This window comes from Polyodon spathula, chromosome 3 (assembly GCF_017654505.1).
Source record: "Polyodon spathula isolate WHYD16114869_AA chromosome 3, ASM1765450v1, whole genome shotgun sequence".
Taxonomy (NCBI): domain Eukaryota; kingdom Metazoa; phylum Chordata; class Actinopteri; order Acipenseriformes; family Polyodontidae; genus Polyodon; species Polyodon spathula.
The window spans coordinates 51,749,712-51,766,110 of record NC_054536.1 but is presented as its reverse complement, the minus strand read 5'-3'; the positions used below and the strand labels follow the sequence as shown (position 1 = coordinate 51,766,110).

The window sequence follows — 16,399 nt, the reverse complement described above, 5'->3', positions numbered from 1 at the left end:
GTTGCCAGACTTTATGGGGACCCACAGGGACTCAAACCCTACATTGTCCTTGCACTCTTGTGTGTTAGGTAAGAAAACCAGTTGGAAGCAGTTTAATCACTCATCAGAGACCCCTACTGACCAGGTGCCCATAAGGCAGCAGGCAAGGTGAGGCAACATTAAAATTGGGTGAAAAACAGGGGTCATCTTGATTTAAAGAGTTGATCAAACATGTTAATTAAAACACCATAATGGAGCAATCAGGGATTTTTTTTTTTATTCTCCCCCTTTGAAAAATGTCCCAGACTTAAACATGAAGGTGGAGCAAAATACTGTACAAAGAGTTGTACTAAAAATTATAAAGCTGAATAAACCAGATGACTTAAATCAGACACTGACTGTTTTGTGTTTTGCTCCAAGATTTTTAAGGGAGCTGAACTAATTCAAGTGATCCCTAGTAATTAAAAAGCCTGAATGCATGATCACAGATTCCAAAATAATGTATGATTTCACTTGAGCAAGACAAAATGAGAAAACTGCAATCATCTTGTTTATTTAGAATTCCTTTCATAAACAGGGTAGTCATTAAAAAAAAAAAACATTGCAATCCTCATCATAAAGCCATCCTGTGAACACTACACAAGGTAGCTTGAGCCAGGATCAGTTAATCAATTCATTAATAATGCATTCTGTAAACCAGCAACATCATGAGTACGGCAGGTCATCAAGTGTGAGGTGCGATTATATGGAGAATTAGCCTACAAAGGATACATTAATGTGTATTTATGTCCAACACTATTGTGGTACTTTCATATAGATAAATACATACATTTGGAGTACATGACTTGATATCCTAGCTCTGTAACAATACTACTACATTATAACTTTAGACACTGGCATTATTGCAATCATTCCTGTCAAACTTCCATAAATATTATGAAAAACGACATATACATGTAGCAGCATTGAAAAAATACATCCAATAATAAACTATGAATGCTATATTAATGCTGAAGACAGGCTGTTACTCCAAAATGAGACATCAAATGCTTCTCTTGTTGTTCAGTCTTTTGCTTAACCAGTGAGTAGAACATTTTGAACCAGTTGTAAAAAAAAAAAAAAAATTACATCCATGGCTTCACCTGAAAGAAAACACTGGCGTGACAATTTTAATTATGTTTCACAATTAAAAAATACAGGGTCCTAACCTAGTTTAATCAACTTTCTATAGTGTGCAGCTTTGGGTGTGGACAACACATTGAAGTAAAAACTTGCTCACATGCCTTTCACCACTCCACTGTAGAGGGCAGGGGGGGGGGGGGGGGGGGGGGGGGTTTACACATTTTATAGTAAGTGTTGACATATATTACTAATTGAAGAATACATAAACTTTGTTTCACACAGTACACTTTCTCTTTTGCCTCTCACCTATGGTAAGGTACACCTCTGTGTCACTAACCAGAGCGCAATTCCCGGCTCCATTTTGAGTGTCTTTTAACTTCTTACGATCTGCTTCGCTTGTGTCGCAGACTTTTCTTGGCTGTCCGTCGTATGAGTGTGACTGCCTGTGCAGTATTGGTGTGTCTGTGTGTGTGTGTGTGAGTGTATTGTCTTTCAGCCTACACCTTCAGGGAAAGCACTGGGGCACAGCTTGCCGCCCTGTTGTTGAGTGGCTCTGCCAACCGTCATTCACGCAGCTTAGGCAAAAAAAAACCCAAAAGAGTCAAAGCCAACTGTCTGTTCCTCCATCAGGGCTCTGATCTAGCCTTCCCCGCTGTTGAGTGGACATTGTCAGCTGCCTTGGCCCGCCCACCTCTGTGCTTTGGGCCTTGAAAAAAAAAAGAGGCTTTCCACCCACCTTCCTTTGATTTGGAAGATAGGAAACTGAATTCTCTCTGCCCAATGAGGGCACCGAGCAGAGTATATGGATATGATGAAGGTGCTGTGTCAGTCTGACCAGCTCTCCATTTGCCATGGTGCAAGGACCCTAGGGCAAGCACTCTTGAAGCAGCAACTGGCCCAATGGATTGTGGATACAGTATCGACTGCTTATAATGAGGTTGGCCTACCCCCGCCAGGGTGGCCAAGTCATGGGTGCTCTTTCGAGGCACATCATTGACTGACACTTGTAGTGCGGCTAACTGGGCATACATTCACCGGGTTCTACCAAATCAATGTGGTACATCCCTCTACGCCTTCATTAGGCACAGGGGTTCTTGAGGGTGCACACTACCAACACTAGCTGGCAGTAGTGCGGTGTCCCTCGTATGCTGTCCGCTTACGCATCAGTAGCATTCGCAGGTTTGATGCAAACGAGAAAGTGAGCTCTGCAGAAATACTGCTTATTCCCTCGGCAGACAGAACCAAGGACATCATTCCTCGGAGGGGCCTATCGGCAGCTCTGACATAAAATGCTCAGTGAACACCTACCTAATGTAGGCATATCCCAAAAGTATTGGTGTCGTCTTCTCTTTCAGGGAACCAGGGTTACGGTAAGTAACCTAACTATTTGTGTCCATGCCAGCTCAATAGAGGAAAGTCTTCCTGACAATCTTTCTAGTTTAAGTCATTTGAGCTTGTACAGGCTTTCCCTTTTATGGTTAACAGTTTCACAGCATAGGCAGTATTTCAGTCTCACTGGTCTAAAAATATTATAACAATACTGCCAAAGAATTCAAGCATGTAAGGCAACATAATTGCCTTTCTGTATGCTCTGTGTCATGATACTTTCTGAATTTTTGCAAAACTATTGTGCTTAGCAGGTTTCCAAATAACTTTAATGCTGCAGAAGATCCGTATGACACAAGAACAACAACAGCCTATACAAACAGATTTAATAAACTTGATACTAGACTCAAACATACCCTCCCATGGCAGTAAATGTAAACTAACAGTAACATGACCTGCATACACATTATGCTCATAGTATAAGCTTATTTTTTGTAGTTTAACAATTAAAAAAAATAAAAACTGTCACAGACATATCTACCTTAAACCAGGGAAAAAGTAGGAAGCACACTGTGCAGTAATATTTGGCAAATATCAACATAAGACCACAAGGAAAAGGTTGGTATGGTTGAAACCTTGACTGAAAACAAGTTGTAGCTGGAAAATATAATTCATTCACACAGCATAATTACAAAACACACAGGTTTTACTAACAATTCAATTTAATAAAAACTAACAGTTTTCCTCACACAGGACAAGCACACACACACACACACACACAAACACACACACATCACTACTAAACACACACAAAAAAGAAATGATTGTATTTTAGGCATTCAAAAGTAAGTTTTATTTTTTGTAATCGCTTTTTATGGGAAAAAAAACAATCCACTTTTAAACTATATGCCTAAAAACATGGTAGAAAATGTGTGAGTGTACAAAATGTTGCAAAAATGTTCACCAGATGTAATCGCTTCTTCCAGGCATTCTTTTTTGAAGAACAAAGAAAAAAACCAAAACATAAGAAACTATTCCTGGTATAAAGATAACATGTATATTACTTTAGAAGCATAAAATAACACTAGACAATTAAATATACAAAAAACACTGGGGTTTCCAGTTTTAAATATCTGAATAACTTCTTTTTGTATTTGTTATCATATTTAAAAATGTCCATAGATTTGCTATTGCTTTTGATGACCTATTTGGCTTAAGACTTTCTCTTCCTTTTCACCACACTGTCACTGGTTTCTGATTCAGAAGTCAAATGCAGTTTTTTCACCGGAGGGGAAATCCACTCATCTGAGCTGTGGATGGAAAAACAAAGTTTTTTTTTTTTTTTTTTTTTTTTTTTTACCACTAAAAAAACAAAACAGATTTACCAGATATAAATTCATATTAAACCAAATCTACCTCAATATAATTTAATTAAAACAGTTATACTTTACATACAGTAGTTCCTTCCTTTAGTACAATGGCCCCATTAACTAAAACACTCAATTATACAGTATACCTGCGTCAATAAACACCCATAAAAAATTAATGGCATGCCTATGGTCTTTCCACTGTGTACTTTTTTTCACACTTGTCATGTCTATTTATAGCATCTGTTTGCTATTTCAACAGTTTTTTTTTTTATTGATTTATTATTTTTAAGACTCCTGCAAAAATGTTTTGAAAATACCCACCTAAATGTTTTTCGTGAATTGTCTCGTCTTGTTCTTTTTGTACAGACTGGAGAACCATCAGCCATGTCCAATACTGTTGGTTTGAATCCAGAGCCATTGGTTCCCCTTGCTGGTGTCATACCTAAAATAAAAAATAAATAAATAAATAAATAAATAAATATTGTGGCTCTATACATGTTTTATAGGTACAAACAGAAACACAAGGTTTAGTGAACACAAACAAGCATCCTTGATGACATCCATATAAGCATCCATCCATATATGACAGAATGGTTTATAAAGACGAGAACCTAATTATTTTATTTTGAGGCAGGGGTTATACATAGGGCTTGTTTTCCGGTGTTTATAAAAAAAATAAATAAATAAAACCCCACAAAACATTGGTGTTTATTTTTTAGCTATTTTAGAGTTTCATGTAAATGCCTTAATTGTTTTTTTTCGGGGTTTTCACTTTTAACATACTTTATTAAGATTGCTTTTCGGTCACTTCCCCAAATTCTCTTAACACTAATTTTTCTAACATGAGTGATTATATGTAGAACACATACTTTCATTTCTGTCAAAGCTTTCTTAAAGCAGCTAATGTTTTATAATTAAAAAAAACAAAAAAAACAAACACTAACCATTAACTGAAGAAACATGTTCCCTTTCCTTCACACTAATATTCCAAGGCAATGTAGTCAAAAAGTACAATGGTTTATGAAGTTAACAACTGTCAATATTCTCGATCTAACTGTAACACGGCTTTAAACCTTGCGAGTGTTTACAAGCATTTACTTCTTTATCACGCAAGCGTGTAATGTTGGGGGTGAAAATTAGAAGCCCTAATTATACATTATAAAGTGAAGTAGATTATTCATGGTAATTAGGGGTTTTCTCAAGAGTAATTCAAGAATGTATAATAACATTTACAAATCTTTTGAAGACTGAACATTTAATACTTTTATAATACTTGTACATTTAAAAGTCTAATAAAAAAAATACCATGTACGTGAGGTTTATACAATGAAGTACTATATGTTCTTGTTATTGTCTGAATGTGCCAAACAGTATGAAAACAGGGTATTACTTGATTTTGAGTATTTAAGCCTGTAAAATGAACAATTCAACCCTGTCAGAGAAATGAAGATTTTTTTTTTTCCCTGGTTGATTAAAAAGCACGGAGGCATGAATTCTGGTCTGAAAGTCATTAAAAAAAAAAAAAAAATCTCCAGCCTGTTCTATACAGCTTTTTGCCTTGGTGTACAAAATCCTGAAGATTTTTTTTCTTAAGCCTCACACTCGCATGCCCCTTGCGAGTTATGAAACATGATGAACTCCAGATGCACTGAGTACAATACTGCTGCCCCACCCTCCCAAAAAAAGAAAAGAAAAAACAGACAATTTCTATTATTGGAAAATGACAACATACCTAATTTTTTTTCAATATCTTTGAGTTGTTTCTCTTGCGAGTTAAGTTCATCTCGTTTCTGAAGCATTTCTGGTGAACGGAGGTAGTTCAGCTGCAGATCTAGTTCTTCTTTCACATTACCAAGTTTAATTACTGCACTGCGGTACTGCTGAAGCAGATCTGTAGAGAAAAAAAAGTATGTGTGACAGTGATGTCAACAGCATTGCCAATATGTACAGCACTAAGCGACACAGACATCCCTACAGAAACAGCAGTATTTTAGGGCTGGGCAACAACAAAAGCCATGCAAAATTAAAGCCATCTGAATCACTAAAGTAGATCACCAGGACCTACATCCACTACAAACAACCTGCAATGTAAATTAGTATCAGAAAAAAAAAATTACAGTAAAAATTACTGAGTTATAGGGTTAAAAAAAGTGCAGTGTACTTTGAGTCACGGTAGTTACTACTGACAGGCTGAAATCAAAGGGATCAACCACATACAGATGTAATAGCTTAAAAAAAAATGTACTGTGACACTCTATACATGACCAAACACTATGGAAAAGCTTGGGCATAGCCACAAATACTATGAATAAGTACTGAAGGATATTTTGACAACAATTACTTCTGACAATTCAATTATTATTATTTATTGTCAGTCCAGTAAGCTAGTTTGTAATTGTTAGAATTTTATATATATATATATATATATATATATATATATATATTAGATATATATTATATATATATATATACACACACACACACACACACACACACACACACACACACGTGCTCAAATTTGTTGGTACCCTTACAGCTCATTGAAATAATGCTTCATTCCTCCTGAAAAGTGATGAAATTGAAAGCTATTTTATCATGTATACTTGCATGCCTTTGGTATGTCATAGAATAAAGCAAAGAAGCTGTGAAAAGAGATGAATTATTGCTTATTCTACAAAGATATTCTAAAATGGCCTGGACACATTTGTTGGTACCCCTTAGAAAAGATAATAAATAATTGGATTATAGTGGTATTTCAAACTAATTAGTTTCTTTAATTAGTATCACACATGTCTCCAATCTTGTAATCAGTCATTCAGCCTATTTAAATGGAGAAAAGTAGTCAATGTGCTGTTTGGTATCATTGTGTGCACCACACTGAACATGGACCAGAGAAAGCAAAGGAGAGAGTTGTCTGAGGAGATCAGAAAGAAAATAATAGACAATCATGGTAAAGGTAAAGGCCACAAGACCATCTCCAAGCAGCTTGATGTTCCTGTGACAACAGTTGAAAATATTATTAAGTTTAAGGTCCATGGAACTGTAGGCAACCTCCCTGAGCGCGGCCGCAAGAAGAAAATCGACCCCAGATTGAACAGAAGGATAGTGCAAATGGTAGAAAAAGTACCAAGGATAACTGCCAAAGTGAAACAAGCTGAACTCCAAGGTGAAGGTACGTCAGTTTCTGATCGCACCATCCGTCGCTTTTTGAGCAAAAGTGGGCTCCATGGAAGAAGACCCAGGAGGACTCCACTTTTGAAAGAAAAACATAAAAAAGGCAGACTGGAATTTGTTAAAATGCATATTGACAAGCCACAATCCTTCTGGGAGAATGTCCTTTGGACAGATGAGTCAAAACTGGAGCTTTTTGGCAAGTCACATCCGCTCTATGTTCACAGATGAAAATATTAAGCTTTCACAGAAAACACCACCATACCTACAGTGAAACATGGAGGAGGCTCTGTTATGTTTTGGGGCTGCTTTGCTGCACCTGCACAGGGTGCCTTGAATCTGTGCCGGGCACAATGAAATCTCAAGACTATCAAGGCATTCTAGAGCGAAACGTACTGCCCAGTGTCAAAAAGCTCCGTCTCAGTCGCAGGTCATGGGTCCTCCAACAGGATAATGACCCAAATCACACAGCTAAAAGCACCCAAGAATGGATAAGAACAAAACATTGGACTATTCTGAAGTGGCCTTCTATGAGTCCTGATCTGAATCCTATCGAACATCTATGGAAAGAGCTGAAACATGCAGTCTGGAGAAGGCACCCATCAAACCCAAGACAGCTGGAGCAGTTTGCTCAGGAAGAGTGGGCCAAACTACCTGTTAACAGGTGCAGAAGTCTCATTGAGAGCTACAGAAAATATTTGATTGCAGTGATTGCCTCTAAAGGTTGTGCAACAAAATATTAGGCTAGCGGTCCCATCATTTTTGTCCATGCCATTTTCATTTGTTTTATTATTTACAATATTATGTTGAATAAAAAATCAAAAGCAAAGTGTGATTTCTATTAAATATGGAATAAACAACGGTGGATGCCAATTACTTTTGTCAGTCTCAAGTTATTTCAGAGAAAATTGTGCATTCTTCGTTTTTTGTGGAAAGGTACCAACAAACTTGAGCACGTCTGTGTGTGTGTGTGTGTGTGTGTGTGTGTGTGTATATATATATATATATATATATATATATATATAATATTATTTGTAAAATCACTGCATTTGCAATCCCCCCCCCCCCCCACAATTAATTCTGAATTTGTGTAAAAACTTTTTTTTTTTTTTTTTTACACATTCCATACTAACCAATTTGTTTCCCCAAAGTATAGTATATGGGTGGCAGTGGCGATCCAAAAACCATTCCCCTAAGCTTGTCCATTGAAGGCGCTTTGTTCTGAAGACCTCCAAACTTTCCATTGCTGCGAATACGGTCCCCTTGCCTTGTCAGTAAGGTAGGACAATGCGTTATTTTAACAACCTGGGAGGGTTGAAGATATAACAAAGAAAAAAATATATATTAAATGCAAATTTAGGATCTACTGCTTCAGGATGAGGCATGCTTGCATTTTAATATCAATATTTTATTAACCTTCTGCTTGGCGTATTCATAGGGCTGTGTTTTGTTCATAGTATAAAACTGCTTATTTCACCGTGTAAAAATAGGTATTTCAAGATATTTCACTATTAAACACAATATTTATTAAAACAGAAAAAAGTTCATGGTCACATTAAAAAATCAGTTATTATACAACAAATGTTCCCAAATGTTCTTAAAAAATGCTTTCCTGAAAGAGTAAATACTAGAAATTTTAGATTTTGTTTTATGTCCATGTTTTAAAAGACTTTTTACAATCAGTCAATTATCAAACAATGTAAAAACAACAGACACAAGACATGTCCCCTTCTTGTACTGGATAGTGATCTTTAGCAGAAATATTTCTGAATTAATGCAGCTGGTGTCATTTTTTAAAAATTGTGCAGCTGTAGGCTTCTAAATGCAGTGTAACAGGTAGTGCGTTAATAAGGCAAACGTTTGCTGTAGTTCTTCATAAAAAAAACCTAAAAAACTATTGGCCTATTTACAATATTATTTCAGAAATGGGGATTTTCACAGATAACTAATGTTTTCTATGTCAAATTTTATACCATCAGCAAAGCAGCTTGAACTATTTTTATCCTATTTACAGCAAATATGTTTTACATACCTCTTTCCTATAACTGTTTGAAGCATCCAAGTCATCAAGAATAATGGTGTCTCCAAGGAGCATTCCAAAGACTAAAACAGCAGGAAATAGGGCTTCATTAAACAAAGCAAACAAAAACTCCAATCCACAACAGAAAGTTAGACAATAATAATTTGTCTGTATAAAGGTAATTAGTATGTTAACAATTGTATGCAACCACAATATAATAATGCTTGGATTTCTCTGAAGTTTCTGTTTTCTTGAAGATCTATTACACTATGTAACACAATTTTTGTTCCTGGGTAGTAAGTGTTATTTCCTAATTGCTTATGCCTCAAAAGTATAGAAAATGGCTATTATTCCCCACAAACTTTGCTTTTGTGACCAGGACAGTGATATTTCAAAATATCACTATTTCTAATGGGAAAATGGGCAAATGTGTGTCTCTTTGTAAATACAGTATAATCGTAAATCTCGAAAAACTACTCACTTCTAAATCTTTTGTAGTCATTTTTGTATTACTTTAGTATAAATACATGTTAATTTGGATTCATATGTTGTTTTTTTCTGACTTTATGTGAACTAAAAGACACACATTTGCCTGTTTTCCCATTGGAAATAGTGATATTTTGAAATATCACTGTCCTGGTCACAAAAGCAAAGTTTGTGGGGAATAATAGCCATTTTCTATACTTTTGAGGCATAAGAAAGAAAGAAAGAAACAGTCTGGAAATATTTAGACTAAATTTTAATTGAGCCTCACTTTGACTGAAAACATTTAGAAAAACGTTTTTTTTTTTTTTTTTTTTTTTTTAAATTAAATTAAGCATCAACACAACTTCAATTGTGAATACATCTGCATTCACATCTTTCTTTCACTACAAAAAAAAAAAAATAAATATAAATTTTTTGTCTTCACTATACACTGGGAACTGAGGACAGACCCCAGAACACGTTTTGCTCTCTAAACATCCTTTAGGGGAAGATCTCTAAACATCCTTTAGGGGAAAGGTGTCCTTTATCTGTCAAGACCGTCACTAAACTGAACCCCAAGGCAAAACTTTGATCCCACAGACATTTCTTATGTAATAAAAAAAATATATATATATATATATTGAAAGCCAGCTCACAAGTTTACCACCAGGAAATGGCAGTCTTGAAATGAGCCCACAGAGGTTGCCAGAAATGATCAGATGGACCTGTGGGCAGCATTTTTTTTGTCAAGGAGTTAACGGACCGACAGGCTGCAGGTGTGGTTAGGTAGGCAATTAGGGTTTGACTATTGTTAGACTATCATTGGCCTTTTACACCTGTAGCCTGTAACGGCCAAATGCCTGGCTGGTAAAAGGGAGCATGTGCCATTTAGTCTGTTGGGTTTTTTGTTTTTTTTGCCTGCCTGAGAACTTCTGAGGACTATCTACAATAAGATCGGAACGGGATAACGTCTGGCATTCACATCTTTCTTTTTTGTCTTCACTATACACTGGGAACTGAGGACAGACCCCAGAACACGTTTTGCTCTCTAAACATCCTTTAGGGGAAGATCTCTAAACATCCTTTAGGGGAAAGGTGTCCTTTATCTGTCAAGACCGTCACTAAACTGAACCCCAAGGCAAAACTTTGATCCCACAGACATTTCTTATGTACTTTGGTTTTTTTTGTTTGAAACCTTGTTTGAACTGTTTATTTTCTTTTGGACATTGCAATATAAGAGCCAGCTATATATATATAAAGATTTATGGAAATATCGTGTGCATATATATATATATATATATATATATATATATATAATATATATATATATATATATATATATATATATATATATATATATATTTGTTGTTATTCATTACACAGAAACAGTAAAACCAGATTAATGCAAACAGAGTAACCACATCACACGTTTTTACATTTAGTGTGCATATGCATGTGTATGTAAAAATTGTATATGTAAAGAAAAATTAAAATGCAACCAAAAAGTAAATGAAAACAAGTCAAAATGTTAGATATTTCAATTAACTTTCAATGGTAACTAGCTTCATTACCTGTCTGACAGTGTTTCACATTTTCTGGAAAAATAAGGAGATCTCGAGCAAACACAGGGTTCCCCATGGGTTCAAAGTGACATTTCCCATTCCTTAGATGTGGTAACGGTCTAGTAGAAAATGACAGAAATATGTAAAAATAAAAATAATATTCACAAGTACTTATTCTCATTTAGAATTGGCAAACAATTATCTAAAATCTAGTATGTGTGCATTAAGTCTAATATATTAATGTCTGTAGTTTAAAACTTAAATTTTAATTTAATAAATCAATAAAACAGTAGTCAGGGAGCAGCAGCTAATAAGGGTTCCCTTCCTTTTATTTTGTATTCCCCACTAATGTCCTCATCCAAAAAGCCAAAACTTAAAAAAGCAAGTTTTGAACTTAATGATTCAGTTACGTGTTTATAAATGGCATTTGAACTACAGACATCAAGAAGGGTTTTGAACTGTAACTATGAAAACAGCTATCCCATACTTCCATACTTAACCTTTAGTGAGAAAAGTGAAAATAAAGATTTTCAAAAATAAATTACAAGATGTATAGTGTTTTAAAATAACGATACAAGCAAAGAATCAAACTATAAGCAGTGTTATGTCCAAAATTATCATGGGTTTCTTTTAATATGGCCCACGGGATGCAGACACATATTGTAAATTACAGAAGCATGAATCCTATTTCCAATCAACACTGAAAAGCCTATCCACTGAAAATGTAGTAGCTGGATAGGATTAAACTCTGAACTTACAAAACCAATCGTTACTGATTAAACAGAATGCTGAAGTTTGGGAACAATACACATACGAGAGGCAATATATTTGTTTTCCCCTGCCATCGAAAAGGTTTCAGATGTAATTATATACATGGCTACTGCCCAATTCCTGCTGTCAGATATCATAACGACAATTACATGACGACAGCCATTACATATTGTACAACTATACACATATCGGGGTATATGTCTGTACAATGCATACAAGCCCCGGCATTTTACTTCAAAGTGATTAATTAACCAAAAAATAAAGTAAAACATTTTTCTTCACCAATTATGTGTTTTTTTTTTTTTATTTATTTTTGAAACACTGCAACTATGAAGTCAGTACCACAAATGGTCTTGCTTAGCAGTGGCTTTGTAAAATTACTGCCACAAAACCATATGGAAGCCTTATCAGGTCACAGGTCAAACTGATAGGTACTGTTACATTAACAACATCGGCATCTCAAGCTGTTTGAGTAGTTGAAAGTGACATCCCCTTCCAGTGACGCTGAATTAGCTAGCCAGAAGAGCAAATGGATCACATCAATGATGCAGAGAAAGATTACACCTTGAGGGTAAGGTTGACAAACACCAACACCTCCTGTAGTGGGGATGAGTAAAATATATTTTGGTATGATGAATCAATTAGTGTAAATGTCAAAACCTAGTGCAAGTATCAAAACCTGCAGAGGGTAGATGGAAACTTAAACAAATGTATCTTTCCTCCTTACCTGTTCCACAGTGGGAGGTTCTTCATGTAGATTGAGTCAAGTGGGAGCACTTGCTGCCGTCCCTGTGTGTCCTTAAAGATTTGACGTGCTGAATCTGTGGTCAAAGTAACCACACAGTCCATATCACTTGCTAAGTGCCAGGAGATGACCTTTGCTGCCTCATTGTTTTCAATTTGTGCCAAGTGTGCAATCTGAAAGTTAAACAAACATTTGCAATTTCTTTCTTTCTTTTTTTTTTTTTAAACTTATTTCCTCAAAATGTGAGCTATCCAATTATGCTTGAATTCTGTTTAGATAGAGCTGCCTTACCATTATGTTTGTGTTAAACATTTGTGTTACATACAAACCCCACAAAGCTCTGAATGCAAACAACCTAGCAAACAATAGTTGGCTATAAAAAGCTACATATAGATTAGAACAAAAATAAGTCAAAGTTACTTGTAAACCACATGTCTGCTGCATCTACTGCAGTTTGAACATGTGGTAATGCAAATGGGCTTACATGAGATTTTATTTATTGATGGTGAAATACAAACACAAACAAAAATTCCATCTGCCTTTTCAGTGCACTGCAATAATATGTAAATATTCTATTCATTTCAAAATGTAGTATTTTCTACAAGGGAGTTTTATAAACCAATGACTTTGAAAAATACAGTATTTTTTCTTCAACATTGGGCCAAAAGAGACAACAGTATCCACTGGTTCCCCTTCTGCTAAAATCAGACTGTGTTCTAAAGGGATATAATTCACTTAAAACAACTAAAAGAGTAAGCAGCAGGGTTCAGAAAATTATAGCATAATACATCCCCACGTGTTGCTACAACTGTTTAAATAACCTACCTGTAATTTTCTTTTCAATGAACACATACATTTTAAAGTCTGTTTCAAAGTTGTTTTCAAAATGTGTGCTCTAGTGCACCGGGGTTTAAGATCTGTCCTCTAGATCACCGCAGGAAGAGCAATTAAAATAAATAAAAAGTGCTCTGGCTTTTGTGTTCTGTACCACTTCTTGGATCGTTAATGCTGTTTGACAATGTCGGCAATATACTCCTTACATGATGTTAAAAACTAGTGTCTTACTCTACCTCAACAACTGAAATACCCAAAACATGCCAGAGAAATACATAGATAATTTAGGAAAGTGTGTTTCTGGAAGTTTCTGGCAGTTAACTACATGAAGCAAACACTCCAGGGAAATCAAAATACAGAAGAAAACCCTTATTGCCCTTAAATGATCAGTTTTACACAGCATTCCACTTCAGTTAGTCAATCCATGTGTAAACTAATTATAGAAAATGTTGAGTCCTTCATATAAATGATTTCCATTTTCTACACTAAATAAGCAAGTGGTTATGTGGCGGATATGAAGGTTTTCAAATAAGGATTTTTTTCATTAGCTATAAAACAAAGTACACAGATATTAGAACCAATTTTAACCTTTCAAAAACAAAATGTGGTCTGCATCAATCAAAACCATGCCAGTTTATGGTCATTAAGGGAACTACTGAAGAAAACAAACATTTACAGAATTTAGGTGACTCGTATGGAAATACCAACAAAGGGAGCTTTCATGCATTCCTTAATCTGTCTGTTCTTGTTTTAGTGGTTGATTCAGTCAACCTATACCCCGACTGGATAAACCACAGCTGGATTTTAAGCCTTTTATAGCCCTGGGCACACCACTCTTGATTGCATCAACCACCTATCCATGGTTATCTTGGGATTACCACTAAAAATAAATGGCTAAAGCAATACAGGTGGATTCCCTGGCACTAACATGCTTTAAGAAAATGAGGCTGTAGTTTATTCCAGAGGGCTATAGGGCAATCAAATAAAATCCTAAGCTAAAACATGATTACAAAAAGTTGGCAGTGATGGGGGCTAAAACATTTGAGAGCAGAGACTAAAACATATAAAAAGGCAAATTCTCTTTTACAAACAACAAACCTTTCCAAGTACATCAGGGTTTCCTTTAGGAGCCATGGGGATGGTGCATGTTCTTCTAGGTTCCTTCAATATCTGTTCTCTTTCTGCACTCTTTTGTTTTATCATTTCTTCAATGTGTTGGACCTGCAAAATAATTATTGCACTTATAGAGGTGGTGCAAATAATTGCAACAAAAAAGAGCTACATACTCTTTTCACCCTGGACAAAAACAACCCCCCTCCCCCCAGGGTACATTGTAAGATGAACAGTATATCTGATTGAATGGTATTTATTTTATTGAGACAATCCTAGAATATAGCTTTTAAAGATATGGCACTGGAAAGTTCAATGTTCACAGGACACCACCTGTAATTGAACTGGATTGATAGAATTACAGAATACAACTGTGAACCAACTATAAAGTCCCTACGTCAAAAAGCATGTGATCTTTATCATTAAATTAGCGGCAGAGGATTTATTTAAATCAGGGATGGGCATGTGTAAACATTTATTCAAGTAATCGATTAGAAAATTAAAATTGCAAATTGTATAAATCTATCTTGTATTGCAAAAAATATAAAATGATCTGACCAGACACATTAAACATGTTAAAATTAACAAACATATCTATAAACACATATTAAATAAATCATTATTTCCACGGATCAAAATTTTCCAGCACTTGAGAGTATATTTAAATATTTAATGCAATTAAAACGAATTATTGTATTTATACTTCTGTGGTTAACAGGGTTCTCACCAGGAATTTTTCACAGTGGGGTGGTGAGGGGGAGGGGGGGGGGGGGGGGGGGGGGAAGCATCAAGGACCCCGCTGTTCCGCGCGAAAGAAACGGAGATCCTCTCAACCCCCTGCAGGCGAGGCAAGACAAGTCATGCACATGCTTACGCTTTGAGGGAGTAGTTGTCAGCATATATAATATTCTACATCTATGCACTTCAACCACAATTTGTGTATGGACATGCAATTCTATCATGTTCATTATTATTATATTACTGTACTACAAAGAACAACGAAGCATAACTGTTAAAATGTACAGCAGAATAATAAATCGGTCAAGCAGTCCACAAATTCTTCATTAATATTATCAGCTACTAGTATTCTTCTTTAAAAATACATTTTAAATAGTTTAGCTACACTTTACAAATAAATTATAATAAAATCCAAGCATAAATTTAGCAAGAAGCTTGCTTTGACATCGTAGGTTTGAAACTGTTTTGGTTTTCAAGGCACCAAGTGTACCATCACACACAAATGATTGTTAATTCCGATTTGAAAGAGTTTTCTCCACTTAATTAATTTTTTAAAAAGCCTATGCAGAAAACAAATGACAGCGCTGTCACAGGCTGGCAAGTGGATAAAGGCCCAGAGACAGACTGCAGGTCAAAAAAATAATACTTTTATTAACAAGTAAACACAAAACAAAAGGGCATAAGGGCCAAAACAAAGATATTTAAAACACAGCTACCAAAACACAAAGCAAAATTTACAAAAATAAAGGTTTCCAGGCTGGGTGATGCCTTCACTGGATCAGAAAATTCAAAAACCCCCAAAATCAAAAACAGCAAGCACAACCATCTGCTTGCTTCCTCTCCCTAAATGGGAAGCTGAGGACGCCTTTTATTTCAGGAGGCTGGGTGCTGATTGATCGTTAATTACTCTAATCAACCCTAGCCACCTGAACACAATAAACCCAGGCAGGTAGGGGAATTTAACCCCATCTCTGCCAATCTATAAAGGGCAGAGCTCTGCTCTGCCATACACCCCCCCCCCCCCCCTTTTTTTTTTTTTTTAAACCCAAGCCCTCCTCCCAAGAGTCCCATTATGTCCCTTGGGTGGGCTATTTCGGTGGGCGGTGGCAGGCGGGGTTGATGTCGGAGCCCCTAAGCCTTTTTTGGTTGAGGGGGCCCCAGTTCTCCAAGGAAGTAAGGTGATGTT

General features: G+C 35.9%; 1 protein-coding gene across 1 annotated transcript in view; it reads right to left on the bottom strand.

Annotated features, from left to right (window-relative positions):
• Window positions 1–3,251: 3,251 nt before the first annotated feature.
• smchd1 (structural maintenance of chromosomes flexible hinge domain containing 1) overlaps window positions 3,252–16,399 on the bottom strand; it is an 86,545-nt gene continuing 73,397 nt past the window's right edge. Inside the window, exons 41-48 of the mRNA XM_041245386.1 lie at window positions 14,464–14,586; window positions 12,514–12,704; window positions 11,025–11,134; window positions 9,001–9,071; window positions 8,102–8,273; window positions 5,530–5,688; window positions 4,119–4,239; window positions 3,252–3,737 (exon numbers count right to left, since the gene is read on the bottom strand). Of these exons, the coding sequence (XP_041101320.1) occupies window positions 3,641–3,737; window positions 4,119–4,239; window positions 5,530–5,688; window positions 8,102–8,273; window positions 9,001–9,071; window positions 11,025–11,134; window positions 12,514–12,704; window positions 14,464–14,586 (1,044 nt within the window). The 3' untranslated portion in view covers window positions 3,252–3,640. The remainder of the gene's footprint in view (window positions 3,738–4,118; window positions 4,240–5,529; window positions 5,689–8,101; window positions 8,274–9,000; window positions 9,072–11,024; window positions 11,135–12,513; window positions 12,705–14,463; window positions 14,587–16,399) is intronic.